The sequence below is a fragment of the Vigna angularis genome, chromosome 11 (assembly GCF_016808095.1).
Source record: "Vigna angularis cultivar LongXiaoDou No.4 chromosome 11, ASM1680809v1, whole genome shotgun sequence".
Classification (NCBI taxonomy): Eukaryota; Viridiplantae; Streptophyta; class Magnoliopsida; order Fabales; family Fabaceae; genus Vigna; species Vigna angularis.
Window position 1 is genome coordinate 8,626,169 of NC_068980.1, and position 21,451 is coordinate 8,647,619.

Sequence of the window (21,451 nt, forward strand, 5' to 3'; positions counted from 1 at the left end):
TCTTCTTGATGCTTTACGAATCACCATTTCAATGATGTATGTATGCAAGTGCAACACTATCTCATTTCTCTCTGAACCGTTGGTTGCAGGATTTGACTATTGTTTTATCAACACTTCTACCTGTGATATCTATGAATAATGATGGCAAAGATCAATCAGATTTCTCTGTGGGACTAAAGGTAATACTATTGATTTCATTAGTTAACTGGGTGACAAGGGTTAAAACTAATATGGATCTAAAAACTTCATTGTAATTGATGGAAGTATGGCAGAAACATTGCTGGAAGGAGTTGTTAAGAGACAAGTATAAGAGCATAAAGTTGAGGAGTTTAATGCCATGGGAAAGGGAAGCGTAACCAGAAGCTGGTATCTAATCCTATTATTTATGCCATTGTTTTCTTTAATTTATTTATGTTTCTTTTATTCTATTTTCTAACTAAGCATTAATATTTACTATTGATATATTGTGATTTATTATTGATATTAATAGCTAAGCATTAATATTGGAAGATGTTAGCTTTGATGATAATTATGAAGCAGAGCTTACTGATGGGGATTCAAATTCCATTGGAACTGGAACTACAACTCCTAAAAGGCCTTATAAGATAAAAACGTCTAGTATGTGTCATTTTTTAATTAATTTTTTAGGTTTTTGTATTGATATGATGCGCCTTCGTTATCTGTTTATGATGTTAATGTTTAATTTATTAATAGCAGATAACACAGAGCCATTTCCTCTTATGCAAGGTGAAGGAAAAACATTCAGTTGGGTTGGAGCAGTATCTGTAATTGATAGAGATGAGGAACAATTTGGGAGAAACCCCAATTTACAGAGCAGCTGCTCTTGGGAAGACAGATTTGCTCAGCTTTTTCCCATGGGTTATAGTGATTATTTGAAGAAGATGAGAAAGTATGTTCTTATTTCTCATCTTGATATGTTATTTTTGTTGATGTGGCTTCATTAGATTATGTGTTTACTGATAGCTTTATGTGTGAATGTACCAGGAGTGGTGAATGGGGGTGATCATGTCACATTACAAGCGGCTACAGATAGGGTACGAGAAAATAAATGTTTTCCATTTTATCTTGCCTCTCCTATAATACTTTTCTTCTTTTTTTATTATCTATGTTATCTAATGTCTTTGCAAACATAGTTGAGATTTCAAAGTAGAAAATCTTTCTGAATATATTAGTTAAACAAAATAGCATTGGTTTTTTGGGCATTTATTTTGTTATGTTCGGAGAGAAATAAGAGAAGAGTTTTCGTATTCTCAGGTACAATGAATTAGCCAACTTACAATAGGTGAGAGACAAGTTTTATATATCTGTCTAACCCTATAGGAGTTTAATAAGCTATAACAGACTAACAGATTATAACAGTATAGTTGTCACGAGGCCTAAACATAAAAGAACTAGTACATATTTAGAGAGTAAAATACTATTGTTACTTTTAAAGTTCAAATGTTTCGAGCTATTATTTTATTTCATTATTGATTTAGCTAAAGTTTTAAATGATTAGAATTATAATCTTTATATTTAAGCAAATTATATACTAAAGTTACGAACGTACACTATAATTTCATATGCAGATCACAAAATGTCATTTTTCTTTTCGACAATATATATATATATATATATATATATATATATATATATATATATATATATATATATGTCTAGTCCTTTTTAATTAATTATTGTTTTCTTATTTTCAGGTGAGCTAGACCCAATATCTTGTTGGCAGATATCTCCATTCATACGACATAATTATAGAGAAAGTAGTTTACCTGCTACTGTTTTTGTGTTTTTGTTTATACAAGTGTAATTTTATTACTATTACTTAAACTTGTATGTAAGTGAATGAAAGGAATGTTATTCAGAACATTTTTCTTGTTAATTTTTAGGATTGAACTTGTTATTATAATAATATTTAATTTTGGTTTCTCATTATTCCTTCTGATTTATTATTAAACATATTTTATAATAATCAAATCATTTAAATTAAAAGAAAATTAAATCATTTTCATTATTGACGGTTTTAGAAACTCCAACTACGTAAACTAAGTAATTTCTGGCGGTTTTAGAGAACTCTTGCAAATCCCAGCGGTTTTGGAGAACTCTAGAAAATACCGGCGATTTTTATAAGAAACCCTGCAAATAGTGGCGGTTTTTGTAAACCCCTGCAAATAGTGGCGGTTTTTGTAAACCCCTGCAAATAGTGGCGGTTATAAAGGAAATTGCCAGAAAATATTTGTCGATGGAGCTTTTCCCAACGATTTTTCGAATCGCGAGAAATGCATTTACCGGGGGTTAAAACCGCTGGTAATGCGAAAAAAAACCTCCGATAAAATTTCAAATTTTTGTAGTGACTTGAGATGAAATATTAGTTTTATAATATAATATTATTATTTTTTATTTCATAAGCCTTAAGTATAGTAATTATATTTTAGAAAAATAAAAAAAAGTTAACTGTTATATTTGTTTGTTTATAACCAGATTTTAATATGGATTTAATTATCATATTTTATTTTTTTAAGTAATTATGTATTCCCTTTCTAAGATTCTAGAATTAAAGTAATTATGTTTTCCATTTCTAAGATTCTAGAATTCAAGGTGAGGAATTTCATATAACTCTACCTTATCCTTTGCATCAGAAAACGTAAAAATCCCAAATCATCATCCAGACCTTCGAGTCTCCTCCACGCTAACCACAACATCCTAAATCTCCTTCATTTTTGCATCTAACCTACAACATCAAAGAACCAGAAACGCAATCATGGAAGCACCCATATGAAATCCTAGCTCGCTTTCTCCACCGCAATAACGAAACCCCCCTCCATCACGCATCTTCTCCATCGTCATCTCCTCGCGCATCAACCTGCAAACAAAGACCAGAAAACGCAAAAACCTCAAACCATCATCTAGATTCGTGAGTTTCCTCCACGCGAACCACACCACCGCGAAATCTCCTTCATCTTTGTACCCAACCTGTAACATCAAAGAATCATAAATGCAGTCATGGAAGCACCCACGTGAAACCCTAGTTCGCCTTCTCCATCATGCCTTTATCTTCACGAACCTGCAAACCCAAAACACAAATAATGACCCAAATCAGACAGTCACTCGTGAATCATCAAACAATGTCCGTGCAATCAAGTTTGCATCTCCTTTGCCTTCTCCTTCTTTGCACCATCATCTTCGCCTAAACCTACAAAGAAAACCAAAACTAGAATCCTACCTCAGAAAACCCAAATTGTGCAACCAGAATTAAAAACAACAATGCAGCTTCCATTGCACTAAATTGCAAGTTAACCACCGTGAGCTCTACTATGTGACAAGTCATTTAGTTTTTGCTTACGTAGACACTACACCCTTAATGATTTAGAAGTTGTCAGAGAAAAGAACCAAATTGAATAAAATTTACAAAAAAAAAAATTACTACTTTGAACACCAATTCGAGGTCCACCTTGAATAAAAATGACAAAAATAGAAAGTGAAATAGATGTTAAGCCTTTATTTAAAATATGTTCATATCAAATTTAACCTCTCATAATACAGTCTCTAGCACTTTCACACATACCATAGGAATGGACATAATTTATTAAAATCAATTCAGTGCTATCAGAACTAACGAGTGACCTGTTTTTACCCATATGAACCTTATTCATGGAATCTCCAATCATAAAGGTTCATCACTTTTTTTGTTTCCAAGTGACTTAAGTCTCATTTCCCTTGATGTTTCTAATATCATTTGTCTTTCTAGGGGTTTTGTTAGAGGATATGATATATTTCATTCTGACTTCATATAATCATGTAATAATTTTTTGTTTGGTTGATCTCCATGTAATTGCACCACCCCCAAGTGTTAATACATAACCACTAATGAATTTTGTCTCATCTAATATAATATATATATTATTTTTAAATTTAAATAAATTCAACACATATATTATATTTTTAACTTTTCAAAGTAAAAAAATTATATATCTAATGATTACAATCAAAACACTTTCTGCACAAATGCGCAATCAAAACACTCTTTGCACAAACACACATCAGCACATTCTCTCTGCACCATATGACCTTAATTTAACGCCGTCTGAGACCAGTTAACGGTTAGGATAAAATGTGTTCATTTTTACAAAAAATATTACCCAATTGAGACATATGAAAAAATGAGGACCGAACTGAGATTTTCATACAAAAATGAGGACCAAGGGAGAGTTTAAACCAAATTTAAAATATGTAATATCAGGATTGCTAGGACTTATTTCCAATTTTGCCAAATCTTATTTGATTGGGTTTTGCTTAAGTTAATCCATAAAATTTCATACCATATTAATATATAGCTTAATTTGATAAAAAATAGTTTTAAATATGTGTATGTAATTGATGTTTTTTTTGTGTTTATTAAAATAAAATTAGAGATCGAGAAAAAAAATATTAAGTTTATTATTAAGTTTTTAATAAAATAAATTTTAAAAATAATTTATAGGTTTAGAAAGTAAATATGTCTATAAAAATATAAATAATAGACTTTTAAAAAAAATACAAAACATAAAATATGTGCAAAAATAGAGTAGACTTTCTGAAAATATAAAAGATATACATAAATATGTAGTGTATTAACAAACAGATGTAATGTGAATTATTAGATTCGTTTAATCAATGTATTGACAAACTCATTCAATATGTTTTATTAGACTCATCTAATTAGTATATGGATACATCCATATAATTTATATGGTTAGACTTGTCTAATTAGTATATGAACAAACTTGTGTAATGTATATTGCAAGACTCGTCTAATCATAGAATGGATAAAATCGTCTAATGTGTATTAATATATTAATCTAATATGTGTATGAACTGACTTATCTAACGTATAATGTTAGACTGATATAATTAGTGTATAGATAAACACGTCTAATATGTTTTACACGACTCATCTAATCAGTATATGAACATACTCATCTAATGTGTATTCTTAGACTCGTCTAATCAATGTATAAAATGACTCATATAATATTTTTTGTTATACTCATCTAATCAGTATATAGACTATTAAAAGGTTTAAAGAATAATTTTGATGTATTATTTCAAATAATAGAGCACCATATATATACATACAAGGATCCTATAATTCTTCATCTATTAAAGAAATGAAGAAAGATGGTTGCTGGTGGTGCGTGGATTGCTCCCTGCACCGTGACGAAGAAAGATGGTTGCTGGTGGTGCGTGGAGGAAAACTAGCGATTTGGCCATGGCGGTTTCGAATAGCTTCACGCGATTAGGGTTCATCGCGACTTTAGGGGTTGATTTCTGAATATGGTTTTCTACAGGCTGAAGAAGAAACTCGGGCGAGGAGATTGCGAGTTTGCGAGCTCTTTGTTGATGATAGTGGAGGATTCCTGTGGTGGTGGTCATGGAAGCGCGACATGGATGAGAAGACACTCGCACAGCGGAGGCTCGCGGTTGATTAAGGGTTTTTGCGTTCTCGGAATTTCCAGATTCGTGATGAAGAAGATGAATGCTGGAGGGAATATTGCAGAGTTGCTATCCATGCCCTTTCATGATGAATCTGTTTGGCTCTTTCACCCTCCATTCCCTTAGCCGAACGGTCCTTCATCTCCATTCCCCGACCGTTCGGCTCCTTCACTCCTATTCCCCTACCGTTCGAACCCTCATTCCCTTACCGTTCGGTACTTCTGAGATTTTTTTTTTTGTTTTCAGGTATCAGGATTGGTTAACAAGAAGGTGAAGGCTCGCGACTTTGATGGTGATTGCGAAGCATTACGATTTGGGGTTGAAGATGAAGGCTGGTGCTGTTTCGTTGTTTAGTATTGTAGGGTTAGGTTTCTGGTGTGTTGGGAGGTTGCGCGAGAAGATGAACCTGTGGTGGCGGCTAGGGTGAAGACGAACAGGGTTGGTGGTGGCGTTGATGGTCTCCTCACGGTGGTTTCACGATTACGACGCGGGAGAAAGGTTGGTTGGGCAATGGCGGTGGCTAGGGTTCACATGGCATCACAAGGGTTTCTGTTTAGGGGGAAGTTAGGGTTTCTATGGAGAAGGAAAAGCTGACGTTGCAGGAGGGATTAAATAACACATCAACACGCACACAACTAAATATGACACGTTACCATTAACTGTTGCGAGATCATCACCCATTAACTCCGTTTGATTCTATTTAACGGAAGAGACTACGTTGACACAATATTTACCAACATAGGACCAACTTGAGTCTTTTTCTTAACCAGAGACATTTTTTAGAACAATAAGCAAATCTGGGGACAAAATAGACTATTAAGCCTATATTTTAATTTGTTCTATTTGGATGTCGACATCCGATTTCCGCTCTCGGATATGGGAATCTGATAAAAGAAAAATTGGATTTTGATATCTGATTACTTGGTCATCGAATTTCAAAATCCAACTACAAAATAAGAGTTTTATTATAAATTTATACACCTATTTTACACAAGAATCTTAAAAAAACAATCTCCATGCCAATCACCAACACAACATGAGCACTCTAGTAGGCTCAAACATGAACAACTTCTCGAAAAATCTCTCTTAAATCTCTTTCAATTGCTCTAAGAAAGGAAGGAGAGGAAAAAATGAGATGGGGTGTAGGGATGAAAGTGAAAATTAAAATATATATTCAATGCCCGTTAATTAAATGCATTATTGAATTTCAAAAAATTTTAATGCACAACAACTCCATTAATTATGAGGGCACTCTTAGGAATTGGAGGTGCAGGATGAAGCCCTTGGAGGTGCGGGATGAAACGTCCCTCATCCTATGTCCCTTCTTCTGCTATAGTGAGATTTGATTTAGTCTACTCCCGATCGAATTATATTTGAGCGTTACTCCCTCCACCACCACCACACAGTGTTTCCTGCACCTCCTCATTTCTCTTTTGCCCTTCCATATTTAATGTGGTGGTTAAAAATTTTAACTTTCTCCAACTTCCAACATCTTCATTAATGATTCCCACCAATATATGAATGCAGTCCCACACTCCATCGCTCCCATAAAAATCAAATTTCTCTTCTTTTCCTTTTTTTTCTGTAACTGTTCTTCTTTAAAAATAAAACAATTCAAAACAAAATCAATTAACTTTAATTAAATTAATAAAAATTAATTCATTAAATAAACCAAAATTAATTTAATTATAAATACATAATTTACTTAAAATTAAATTATAATTAAAATATAATAACTTAAAAGTGTATAAAAATTAATTTACAAATCAATAAATTAATAAACTAAAAAGTAAAAAAAAATAATCTATTAAGCTTTCCATGCTTTCTTTTATTTCTTTTACAAACACTTCATTTATAAATAAATAATACTACAGAAAATATTAAATTAAAATAAATGTAAAAAAAGTAACAACCTAAATCAAATTAAATTAATAACCTAAAAAAAACAAGAAAACGAAACCCTAAGGCCTCAACAGATATGGGAGATCCGTTAGACCTTCAACGGAGGAAAACACCCAATTTGTTGAAAGACTTCAATGGATATGGGACATCTGTTAAGCCTTCAACAGATCTCGAGATTCGTCCACGGATATCGAGATCCGTCGAAGGCTTTGACGTTTCTCTTCTTCTTCGTTTAACACAAAATAGAGGTGCATATAAAATCATTAACTTGGATCAGAGACAACAACAAAGGAAGCCCCAAACTCCACAGCACCATGAACCCACCATGAATTAAGCCCACCACCAACCAAGCACCAACATGAACCAAGCAAAGAAGAAGAGAACCTTGACGAAAATGGTAAATTGGGAAAAGAGGAAAATGGAAAATTGGGGAAAGAGAAAGAGGAGAATAAGAGAGGAAGAGAGAAAGTAAGAGTGTGGGAGTGAGAGTGTGGTGTGGGGCTGAGTGAATAAGAGAGTAAAAATTAGGGCTTTAAGAAAAAGTTAAAAAAGTAAAAGGTAAAAGTAAATAAAGATACTTTTGAAATTAAAAAAAATTGGAAATGTGTTAGGAAGCCGTGTGTGGTGGTGGATGGAGTAACACTAATTATATTTTAATATCATTTTATTATTAGGCCAAAATGTTTAGAAGAACATAGTAAACTCAAATTGATTTTAATACGTTTTTACATATTTTCTAAATAATAATTAGTAAAACAAAAAATTACATTTTTTACAAATAAATAAATAAAATTTATTTAAAATTTTCAGACATTTCTTGTCTACCTAAATTTAGTGGTGAGTATATTCTAAAATTTATCAATCTATCATTGTAAAATAAATTGTTATTAGCGTATATAGTTTGTAAGGAGTGAAAATAAGCTAGTAGAAAAATTGAATTATTTCAATTATTTTCAGTTATTTTACGTTAATTCAAATAGTTCCGCTTTTCGTTATTTTTCTCTCATGTTTCACTTCATTATTTTCAATCTTTAATCTTAAAAACCCTAAATTAGATAGAATTAATCAATAAAATATTAATTTATTATATAATATCTGTGGTATTAAAAAAATTAAATTTTGCATAAGTAATAAAAATAAAACGCGTTAAGTGATGTTTTTCTTAGGATATATCTCATTTATAGATTGTTTATCATTAGTTGGATTTTAGACTTTAGCTTGAATATAAAGAAATATTTAAAATGTGACATTTTTGGACACCGATCCTCTCCAATCATAAAAATTTGGGCCTGTCCAATTTTAAAATTTGAAATCTTATTTGTAAGTTTGCTGTATTTTTTCAGACTAATACTTTGTTCACTTAAATAGATTTGAAAAAGAGTGATTGAATGGAGATGAGAGGATTTGAAGATAAATTTTTTTATTGTTTATTTAAGCAGATTTGGAAGTAAGTGAAAATGGATTTGGAAGTAAATTTTGTGAGAATCAGTATAGGATTTGATTGATGTGACAAATTAAAAAAATTTACTTCCAAATTCACTCTAACTTACCTCCAAATTCACTCAAATAAACAATAAAAAAATTTTCTTAAAATCCTTTCAAATTGATTCAATCACTCTCCCCAAATAAGAAAATGTAAAAGTGTTAAATACAAAAGCTAAACTAAAGCTAAAATTTGATCCGGAGAGATCCTTGCTCGACATTTTCATGTTTTTGAATAGAAATATTCGATAGATGTACACATGAAATAATAATTGAAAAAGAAGTAAGATTTTATCAGCTACGAACACAGAATAAAATATAATTATCTACACAGGATGTACCGACTTATAGATAAAAATATTATCAATTACATATAAAATATGAGAAAGAGCTTTACTAGCCAACAAATCAAAATACACAAAAAAAAAATTGTGAAATGTGTAAAATTAATGTATCATGTAATGTCATACTTTTTTTAAAAGGTCTAATAGAATTTGGACCTATTTGTTGGATTAGATTTTTGGTTGATATTTATGTTCTTTTTTTAGTTGATATGAACCACTTTTTTTGAAATGTTTATAATTAGTTATTCTTTTCTATTTCTTTTTCCTATTTTAAGGTTGATATAATATTGTTACAAAAATTATATAAGAAATGTTTTTTTATTAATGAGTTATTCATTCCAAGTATTTTTTTTTAATTTGTAAATATCAAAGTTTTTGCATTTCTGAACACATTGTTCACATAAATGAGGGAAGGAAAGGGACTATAATGATTAATGATCTCCATATCTATTTCAAAACTACATCAAAGACTCTTAAAGATGCTCATTTTAAAGTAAGATAGAACACTCTTGAGTTTTCTATTTTTGGTGGAGAGATCATTAACCCAAGTGGGGTTTGACATTTTGGAAAGTATAAGAAACTTTACCTACTCTATTCTCATGTGCTTCACTTTTTCCAAGTAACATCTAGATGTCCAAGGTCAAAGAGACAAAGTTAGAATCAAATGACACTTAAATTATTATGTTTTTATTTACAAAATTTTGTACATTAATCATTACTTATAAATTTTATTCTATCCAACTATACAAACACTTTTGGAAGTCTCACATCGACTAGAGATAAGGTCAATTCATAATATATTTTATGTAGGTGCAAACCTCACCTTACAAACCAGTTTGTGGGGTTGAGTTAGGCTTAAAGTCCACCTCTTAACAAACATACTCAACAATTTTTACATATACATTGTGTAACATCCTGTAATCTCACACTTGATAATTCATAATTGATATATTGTAGCATTACATTTAAGGTAACATCCCTTAATCTCACACTTGATAATTTATAGTTGATATATATATGTTTTAAACTCAGATTTCAACTATAAACTCATAAATATAACTCGAATTCTTCTAATTTATTTTTCTATCTCTTTCTTCATTGGCACTGAATCAGACGACATTCCTCCATCTGCTCTCGTATAACGAATTATACGATTATCGCACATACACAAACACAAACAAGTAGGGTGAGCTAACATGCAACCAATCATTTATACAACATGCATAATTACTTTGATACACTCAACAAACCTCATATAATAATTATGTCAGACACCCTCATACCATCATACAACAATCGCATCATAGACCAAAACCGGCACATAGACCAGGACCTCCTGCCTCTCTCACACATAATTCATCCTTCTCTACTTGAGACTGGATGATTATTAAAGTATCAGGATAACCTCCAACTATAGGACCCTCAACATCAACATATACACAAATATCATATCATTACTGAATCTCTCCACGAGACTCATACCATGCTCATATTCCTCAACTCACATTATACCCTTACAAAATCTCCCCATAATAATCATATCATGTTCAGATGCATAAATTCAAATCCAATAAAATCCAATCATCGCAGAAATCATACAAAAATGAATATATCACAAAATAAATTAACAATACTAAAATATCACCATAAATGATCACCGGAGAAGAATCAAATGTTTGACGAATCAAACTCACCATAAACGCCAGTACATATGACTAGTCACAACTTACTGGATTTGACCAGGGCTGCTCTATGATCAGGGATGTACCAACTCCGCTTTTTAAGATTCCTCTATCCTACCATCACAATTATAATTCATAATTCCATATCTACCACAATAACATGAATTCATCAGAAATTTCATTCCAACAAGATATATTGCACAATAATTTAATAGTACATAATCTGTTCAACAAGATTTAAGTTAAAAACTTGTCGAGTAGACTTCCAGGAAATAGAGCTGCGTCACAATGGACAACTTAAGTACCAAGTCTTTCCTTAGCCAAAGTGTTCATCAACTAGTTTTAACAAATTTGTTATTTATAGATTCAAAACAACAACATATATTATTAACACAGAAATTCAATATAAATAGATATATAACAAGCACCTATGTTTTTCATTAACAGTATTCACACAAAATTTCAAGACATGAATAGTAATAAAACAGTACTAAATCATAATATAAAAGCTTAGAAAGGTTAGCTCCCCTACCTCTATTCCAGACTTAATCTCTTGCTCAGAATTTGTTTCCCCGAAAACCCTCCAGAACCTCTACTCTTCTTGCAACTAAAAATTTCTTCCTAACTCTTTCTTCTCTATTTCTCAAGCTTTCTCACTGATTCTTCCTCTCTTTGTGCAGAATAGTCTCCCCTCTCATGGCTATTTATAGTCCAAAAATTTTACTATTCACCAATTTTTTAATATTATTTATTATTTTAATATTATTTTATTATATTAATATTTTAATCACCACTTGACATATTGGATCCCTCAATAATGCCTTCAAACCTGGAGTGCTTTATCCACTATCAATATTTTTATTTTTTTTTTATTTTATTTTTAGAAAAATGTAGAAAAGAGTTTGAATCCATGTTTTTGAAATCCCCACAATTTTCTACCATTTAAGCTACCCAAATTTCTTATTTAGCTTTCCACATTTTATAAACTTATTATATTTTTCATTCACAAAGAAATTTATTACTACTAGTAAAAAAATTGTTACTATTAAGGTAAATATTTTTCATGGGTCTTACACATTGATTAATCCTATTCATAACACAATCACTTAAAGTATTTTTTAACTTTGATTGATTTTTATTTCAATCTCACTGCAACCCTATTGTAGTATCTAAGACAACAATGGTGATTCCTAAAACCTTCAAATGCATGAGACCCTACACGATCACGGTTCGTAATCTCTGGCTACAAATAAAATGCAGAGGAATTTGAACTTATGTGTTGGGGTTTTGGAAATGTGTTATGGCATACGAGACCCATAATTGGAAAAGATTATTTTGGTTAAGCTAAACATCGTCATGTTCTATACAATTGAGATAATCTTGAGATGGGTTTAATGGTTGGGATTGTGTTTTGTTGATGACCTAATGTTTTTAACTATGTAATTCTGCCATTGTGTTCTCTTAATTCACCATCAATACTTATACAAAATTTATTTTAAATATATTCATATATTGAAAAAGTTTGTTATATGGACATAATAATTATATTAAATTGTATGTTATTTAGAATATGATTAGAGATTATGTCTCTATGGATAATTTGATTTTTCAGAACAAAAAACAAAATTTATAATCTCAATTATTTGTAAGTGTCAGAACCATTCAAATCCACGCACGTGCCGTTTTAATGGATTCAATGTGTCAAGCGAGGGGTTCGACACTCAGATGGGCGAAGGCAGGTGTTAGCAGCTGAGTGGACGTCCGTTTTTGACGTTGGAAGGAAAACTTTGATTTTTCAGAAATCCACGCCACTCACTGCATGCACCCTTCTTCCCCAGATTATGAAAAATCTCATTTTCTCCTCCTTCTCTCTACATCTCCTTCATCTTCTCTCTAAGAAAGCTTCACCTTTTCTTCCTCCGATCATCACTCAGGCGACATTTCCACTCTGCCGGTGTTAAGAGCTTTAGTTTGAACCGATCGATTTTGGGTTCTGAACTAGTAAGTTCTTCTTCTCCTTTAGTCGTTTGTTTTCTGGCACATGCAAACCAAGTTCTGGTTGCATGAGTTCATAATCTCGTTTTGAGCCCATTTCTAGCTTTTTGTTTGGTTTAGTTTCATAAAGAGTGAACCGTAAGATTTTGAGATTTCTGGTGGTGAGCTATTCTATATGAGCTGTGAGCGTTCGGTCACATTAGAGGTAAGGGAAGCTTATATAATTTAATTGTATGTTCGTTTTTACGTTCGTTGCTAATGAATGCATGTTTGTTGAGTGGCGGAATGTATATGAAGTATGATTATTGATATGTTTTGACTATATGAAGTATGTTATTTATTATGATATATAGATGTTTGAGTTTATGAAAATAGATGTTGAGAGATGAATTGATATAAAGAATTCTAGTATGAAATTTTCCTATGAAAGTGTACGTTTGTCACTGAACGGTCCTTGACCGTTCGGTTTTTCTGGTAAACTTGGTTGGAATTGGATTCTTTCATTTGGGAAGAATCCTAGTTAAGGACGAGCGTCTTCGTTTTGTAATACTATGCATGAGCGTTCGGCCAAGCGTAGTTGTTCCTTGGTATTCGGTTATAAACTTAAGTATATCTATATGTATTTGTATATTTTCGTTCGTTCTTAAACACTACTCAAAATGGTATCTCATTATATTTATCAAGCCTTTCTACTATAAGTTTAGTAGTGCTCAGTCTTACACCAAGCGCTCCTACTGAGTAGTGCTCGGTCTTCCACCAAGCGCTCGTGCTGAGTAAGTGCTCGGTCTTACACCAGGTACTCATTCTCCTTTCTGAAAAATATATATACATATATATGAACGTTAGTTCAAACTCAATAGGGTTCGCCCTTTTCGGTGCTTGGTCTTCGACTGACATTCTGATTGTTCTTGATGTTTAACTTATTCAAAAGCTAAGTATATTTATTGACGTTCGGTCTATTCACCTGATTGAATTCTTTACCTGTATTTGAGGTTTTCACAGTGTCTGTCTTATATTGGTTTCAGCCTAGAGTCTTAGTATTCGGCCTAGGCCTATTAGCGTTCAGTCTAACTCGGGAGTTAGTTCATTCAATTGGCTCACCTAGTAAATAAACGTTTCATTCCTAATCGTTCTTGCGAACTATTATGTTAATCACTCCTTTTCTTAAAACCAATGATTCCATCTCTCGGTTTCATCTGTTTGGAACTGGAGACCTTTGGTCTCACTCCAAGCATTCGGTCTGGTTCACGGTTGATGTTTAACGTTCGGTATTTGATATCCTTAGTGATCTTTGTATGAGGGGTTTAATTGAGATTATTAATAATGAAAGATGAAAAGAATATGATATGGATGTTTTGGATTATGGACGAGTGTTCCGGGGAGGAATAACTCATGAATGTATATTGGAAATTGGTAAAGTATGAATGTGGGCATGCTAAGCTGGCGGTTCATCCTGATGTTCCGTGATTACTCTTCCTCACGTAGAGAAGGGTAAGTCATGTGTAGGAACAGTAGGAGGTCCTAGTCCTTATGGTTAATTTGGACATATAGGACTAACCTCGGGTGGCAGCTGTTGAGGGTATCCCAGTTACTACATCATCCGGGTGCACGAACGTCGTAGCTACACAGAATTCATACAGTCCAGACAGTTAGTCTAGTATTAGGCTTTGCATGAACGAGTGATGAATTATCTTGTTTGGTTGATTGTGTGAAATATATGTTTATACATGAATTGAATTACATAAGCTTACCCTATGTTTCCTGTCTTGTCTGTTTTGTACGTTCGTCTGTATTTCTATTGCAATGATCATCCATGTGGATGTGAACAGAAGGAGACGAGCTGCTGGAAGAAGAAAACTTAGTAGAAGTAGAAGTTAAAACCGAACAGTAGAACTGTTCGGTCAGTAGTATAGTCTGATAGTAAGGTGATCGCTCGATCACATTTTCCCTTTGCTTTTGTGTGACCGTTCGGTATGGGCTTTTGTAAACCGTTCGGTCAGAATTGCTTATCTTGTACAGTTTAAGTTTTTAGTTCTTTCTATAAGGTCGTTCGGCCACAAGCGTACTTCTCTTTTAATGTAAGACTGAGCTGTAATATTATTAAATGTGATTATTCTATTATATAGTTTTAGACTGTATTTTGGGATGCTACAATAAACTTATTTGACTAGTATAATTACTTAAATAATTAAAATTTAAAGATGACTCATGACATTTATATATAAAAATAAAAATACTATTTATATTAGTTTAAATCACATTTTTCATTAAAATAAACATATCAAGATTGATTGTAATTTTATTTATGAAAATTTAGTATATGAAAGTATCAAGATTGAATTTGTTATTTTTACTATCAACTAGTAGATATTTTACTAAATCGTAACAAAAACTTAAAATTATTATATTTGTTAAAATTGAGTACACATTATTTATATACACGAGATTAGAGAAAAATAATAAATGTAATAAACTTTAGTTTATCTTTTTTATAATTTATATATATATATATATATATATATATATATATATATATATATATATATATATATATATATATATATATATATATATATATATATATATGTGGCCCTACTAATGACTTCATCTCCATGGCTTGGGTAAGTTAATATTCACTTTATCTGCTATATTTGATAAATGAATGAAGGATACAATGAATTTAGATGTGTAAACCAATGGCACAAAACGTTTTGGTCCTAAAAAGTATTTTAAGATGTTACGAATAATCATTTTAGTCAACAGTCAACTTTTAGAAAGATATAATAGGAAGTATAAGAGTGCATTCATAGAACGATTCTCACTTATTTTAAACTGTAGTAATATCATCGTACTGTTTTCCTATTTTGGAATACTTGTCAGGAGAAATCATAATATAAAACAAGTGATGATAAGAATAGATAAGAAAATTAGGTACATAGAAAGAAATACACGTATCCTTTTGTAAGAAGGGTTACATTAATTAAATATGTAATATCTATTATTATTATTATATTCGTTAAAAATTTCAAATCAAAGATAATGCTAAATTATAATATATATAAATCTTATATTATAAGTTAGTTTTGTAAATTTGTGAAATTAAGTTAGAATTAAAATGACTTTCTAATAAAATTTAAATTTATGATTTAAAACATTTGAAAATTTCGGTTCTAGAAATTGAATACCCGTTAGAATTAGCGTTCAAAATGCAGAAATTGAGTAGAAGCGACTTTCCCTGATTGAGCTGTCAGTTGGATAAATAAACGAAGAAACACTAAAACTTGAGACATTATGGTCCAAAAACTTTACAACAAACTTGAAAGTGAGATTACTTTCTTCCTTTTTCCAAACATTTTACAGCAAGAGAAAACACAAGAATAAAGACAAAGACTCAACTTGATTTACAGTCAATCCGTTTTTCATATCCAAATATATGAATTAGGTACAGAGAATTTGGCCACGATTATTTAGTTTGAGAGTTTGAATATCTGAATCAGTTATTTGAACGTTGAAACAAGTGTCAAAAGTGGGTATCTTCGCTGAAAGTTCCTTCTATGCCATGTGTGTTTGTTTCGAATGATGACGGCAATAAGCAGGTGAAGATTGACGACTACCAGAAAAATAAACAAACAAATCTCCAAATTAAAAACAATTTTTAAACTTTTTGCGATAAATTAGGAACAAAAATTGTAAAAGTAAATCATAATCTACTATAGAGTTTCAAATAATTGATTATACATAATATTTTTAAATTTTCTATTAATATTTGTATTTTTATTTATTTATACTATTATATAAAGAGATTTTAATTGTATATTTTTATTTTTCAATTTTACATTTTAATAAGTAATTATTTATGTAATATATCTCAGTTTAATAGATTCAACTGCTAACTTGAACTATTATAAATTATGTGTTAAGTATTGATCATCATATATGCTTATAATATGTATTTAAAGTTTTTTTTTATGAATCTCAATAATATATTTTTCATAATATATAAAATTTTTCAATAAGAAAATATCCAATATATATATACACACACACTCTAGCTATCATATTTAAAAGAAGAAAAACTTATAAATAATCAAAATGATTAAAATAAACAATCATTCACAAACACTAACTTCATTTAATACATTATATAAGTAAACTATAATAATTAGCTGGGAAGAATTTTGTGTATTAAATAAAAAGTTATGTCCTATCATAAGTATTTTAATAACTAATTATTTATTTCAATTGAAATGTTAATAACTCATTATTTATTTTCAATTACTTTAGAAAAATATTCAAATACAATAATTACTATATTTTTTTAATAATGATGAAAAACATTTCTTTAAATACATATCTCTAATCAAATATTCTAATGTTCAAAGTGAAGATTCATATATATATATATATAGGAGTGTTCAACATTTCAGTTTAATCTAATTGTTAATGAAGTGAGTATCCCAATTTTTCCAAGATTACTTAGAATCCAACCCTAGTGAAAGGTTGGTTCAACCAACAAGCAAACATTTCTTGTCTCTTTGTCAAACCCAATTTTGATCCTAACCTAGAAAACGGTTAGCTCGTTCAACAAGGCATAAACTAGACATGAAATTCTTCATAATAAAAAGTATCCCAAACCCTAAAAGAGTGTTTTTGTTATCAATAAAAAAAGTAAATACATTAATTATAGTAAATAAATAAATAAATGATAAAATATAATATAATTAAAATAACAATAAAAACTAGAAGATAATTTCTTTTTAATCATATAAATTATATTTTGTTATAAATTTTCCATTTAAATCTAAACCAAGCATTAAGCAAGACTACTGGTAAACTTTCCAGCATAAAAACTCCTCTTTTATTTAAGTGGGTTTTCGTCAACTCAAAAATCTTATCACTGAATTCAGGTTATATAGCCATGATTAAGTATCTGGTCTTTTTGGCAAACTCACATCACCTTCCAACTCATATTTTTATGCATAGATAGAAGTAATGTCAACTTTTAGGCCTTGTTCTCTTGAGTGAATTTGGAGGAGAGTAATTGAAAGGATTTGAGAGAATTTGAAGATAAATTTTTTAGTTGTTTATTTGAGTGAATTTGGAGGTAAATGAAAGTGAATTTGAAAGTAAAGTTTGTGAGAATTAGTATAGGATTTTATTGACGTGACAAATTAAAAAAATTTACTTTCAAATCCACTCTCTTTTGCCTCGAAATTCACTCAAATAAACGACAAAAAAATTTATCTTCAAATCTCTTCAATTACTCTTCCTTAAATTCACTTAAGAGAACAAAACCTTACATACTTAAAAAGTAATGTACAACAATATCCGTTTCTTAATATGTAAATGATTAATGTTTTTAAGAACTTATTTCAAGATACAATAAGATTTTTTTAAATGTTTCTAAGAAATTCAAAACTAACAAACAAATTTATAAGAAGGATTGATTTTTTCTGAGAAACTTCTCAGGTGCATGGTGGACGGATTTTTTCTGCTCCGGTAAAGAAGGAACACGCCGAAAAGGAGGACAAAAACCATTTTTTTAATAATCCTGTTTTCACAACATGCTTCTACTTATATATAAACCCCTTACTATACAAAATAATAATGTAAGAATTAAATTCCGAAATTAAAGAGACAACTCTACACCCTTCTAGCAAAACCCCTCCACAAGGTAAAAGTAACTTCGTTTATGTCTTATATGTTTCCACATTAGTGACAAAATTCAGCTAAAAAAATTAGTACACATGATCCAATATGAATATGAAATTACAAAATAGGTTTAATATAATTTAAATTTCTAAACTTATATCCAAATTAAAATTTGTATGTTTTAAACTTGTTATATTTTGTTTTTTAAACTTAAAAATAAATGTATATAATTCTTTCAATCTAATTATCTTAAATTTTTTTATTTTCTACTTGTCAAATATATTTCCTTTGATATTTAAATTGTTTAACCTTTTAACACCTTATAACTTAATTGTTAATACGAAACTCTAATTTAATAAGTTTTAAAAAATATAAAACAATTAATGTTATTAATTAAAAAAATTGTATCAAAATTTAAAATATAAATAAATTTCGAAGGCTAAAATCCTATTTTGATCCTCTAATTTTTATAAAAAGTTCTATTAGACTTTTAATTTTTTGGTTCAATTTATTCTTAAAGATTTTAAAGATGCTCCTATTAAGTAATTTTCGCTATATTAACATTAAATTTATGTTAAAGTTTATATATCAAATCACTTTACTAAAAAATAAAATTAATTTAAATATTTAAATTTTTTAGATAAGGTGATTTAATATGAAAATTCTAATATACAAAAATGACCGTGAATATTTCTAAAAATTAAAAAAAGTTAAATTGAATGAAACAAAAATTAAGAATTTAATTACATTTTTATAAGAATTAAAAGAGAAAAATAAGATTTTAACCAATTTTTAAAATATATTTAGAAACCAGAGAAGATAATACATGGAGCGGTCGAAGTTCACAGTATCGAGTAGTAGGAGGACCTACAGCAGTCATAGTTTGGTAAAATGAGATGCACAACACTGACTTTAGGTGTGAATTTGAAGATTTAAACACAGCCGAAAAACAAGCCCTGCATCACGCCTACGAAAAATAATGATGTTTCTCAAGTGACGACAGCTTTCTATTTCGGTCTCATACCTCTATCAACATTAGACTGACTGTCGCTAAATCCTATCATAAACATAATACCTTTTACTATAAATACAAACCTAAGGAAGCATCTTCTCACAACCCTAATTTCTAAATATAAAAATTCAAGATCATGGATCAGCAACACGAAAGTCAACCTTCTTCAACCAAAGTCGACAGAAAGATTGTAGAGAAAAACAGGCGAAGCCAAATGAAGAATCTTTATTCTGAACTCAACTCTCTTCTGCCTAGTTATAACCCCAAGGTCTGTTTTTTATTTTGTTTATCCATGAAAGCTGAAAACTTTTTATATTATGTGATGAAATTACTGTGATGAATATATATACTGATATGATGTAGGTTTTTGTTGAATTAACTCAGCAAGTGGTGGCAGTGCCTGATCAAATAGATGAGGCGACGGAGTACATCAAAAGGCTGGAGGAAAAAGTGAAGATGGCGAAGGAGAAGAAAGAAAGGTTAATGGAAAGTAAGAGAAGTGGAAGTGGTTTATCGAGTGGTTTTGAAACAAGAGGAAGCGAAAAGCCGCCAAAAATGGAGATTCACGTAAAGGGTTCTGTGCTTCAAGTCATTCTAACATGTGGGGTCGATAACCACTTTGTTTTCTGTGAAATTATCAGAATATTGCGTGAAGAGAATGTTGAGGTAATCACTACCAGTTATACAATTGTTGGAGATTCAGTGATTCATGTCGTGCACGGGGAGGTTAGTATATATATCTATGTCTTAATTCATCTTTAAAAGAAAACCATGAAGAAATCTATAACCATTTTTCTCTATTTGATTACTTAGGTTGGGCAATCTATGATCCATTCTGGAGCTAGCAAAGTGAGTGAGAAGCTGAAATGGTTCCTAAACGGATCCATCTCTAATGAAGAAATGGAGCCTGGAATGTTATGGGGTTCTGAAATTGGAGCTACTCTTCCATGGGTTCTTCTAGATCCTACCCCACACAATGCCTTACAACCAAATCCTTAGTGAAATTAAAAACAAGGAAAAAATACATAAATTTATGTGAGCTGAAATTAAGGGTAATGCTTTTAGCCTCTGGTGTAAGAAAAAAAAAGACATGATTTCCAAAAAAGGAAAATGGTGTTATGTTGTAATAAGTGTTTACTTTATTTCCATTACAATGAGTACTTCTTTATTTATACAAATGTTAATACCCACCGATTATGATTGTAATAAGTGTTACTTGATTTTATCCGAAATAAGAAATAAGGTCTTTCTGTCTTGATGATAAGTGTCAAGATCATTAGGTCAGTAAAATTTTTAAAATTTTAATATTTTTTACTAATTTCTTTCACTTTCCTTTTGCAAAATCTTGAATACAAATTATATTTTGAAAAATATTTTTATTTCTAAAAATATTTGTAAACCTTCATCTTATAAAAAAATTAACCATAGACCGATGGTCAAGGATTTACAATAGGGAATGCAATATCTCAAACGAAAATATTTATCGTCTTCTTCAAATATTTGTTTGACAAAATTCACCCATAACAAAATACAGACACAAAATAATTTTTTTAATTATAACTAATGATTTTTAATCATAACCAAAACCATTATGATTCAAAAATTGTTAGAAATAAAACAATGTATTTGTATCTCGAAAATCAGAATAATGTTTATCAGTACTAAAATTGTTGTCAGTGTAAGAAATCTTAAATAATCTAAGATCAAAATACATATCATTGACAATGGAGATCAAATATACAACATATTACAAATATTAAGATTTTGTAGAAATATATAAACAGAATCTCAAAAGCAGTAGAAAAACAATCACAAATAGAGGCACAGTCACAATAGATACAAGTTTAATTGAAGGTACAAGCAAATATGCCATCACAAAATATAAGAATAAGTAA

At 30.3% G+C, this 21,451-nt stretch overlaps 1 protein-coding gene and 1 long non-coding RNA gene across 3 annotated transcripts; both read left to right on the forward strand.

The window, feature by feature from the left end:
• On the forward strand, positions 1 to 589 carry LOC128194786 (uncharacterized). Its single transcript, XR_008246149.1, has 3 exons — positions 1 to 179; positions 265 to 366; positions 491 to 589. It is a non-coding gene; the product is annotated as an uncharacterized LOC128194786 (long non-coding RNA).
• A 19,070-nt stretch (positions 590 to 19,659) lies between these two features.
• On the forward strand, positions 19,660 to 20,814 carry LOC108333769 (transcription factor bHLH162). 2 transcript variants are annotated; one of them, XM_017569243.2, is made up of 3 exons: positions 19,660 to 19,824; positions 19,920 to 20,282; positions 20,370 to 20,814. In XM_017569243.2, the coding sequence occupies exons 1-3, from the start codon at positions 19,693 to 19,695 to the stop codon at positions 20,553 to 20,555; spliced, it is 681 nt and encodes a 226-aa protein (XP_017424732.1). In that variant the 5' UTR covers positions 19,660 to 19,692; the 3' UTR covers positions 20,556 to 20,814. The 2 variants fall into 2 exon arrangements, with proteins under 2 accessions (XP_017424732.1, XP_017424733.1); XM_017569244.2 differs by having other exon boundaries at positions 19,676 to 19,824; positions 19,941 to 20,282.
• The last annotated feature ends 637 nt before the right edge of the window (positions 20,815 to 21,451 follow it).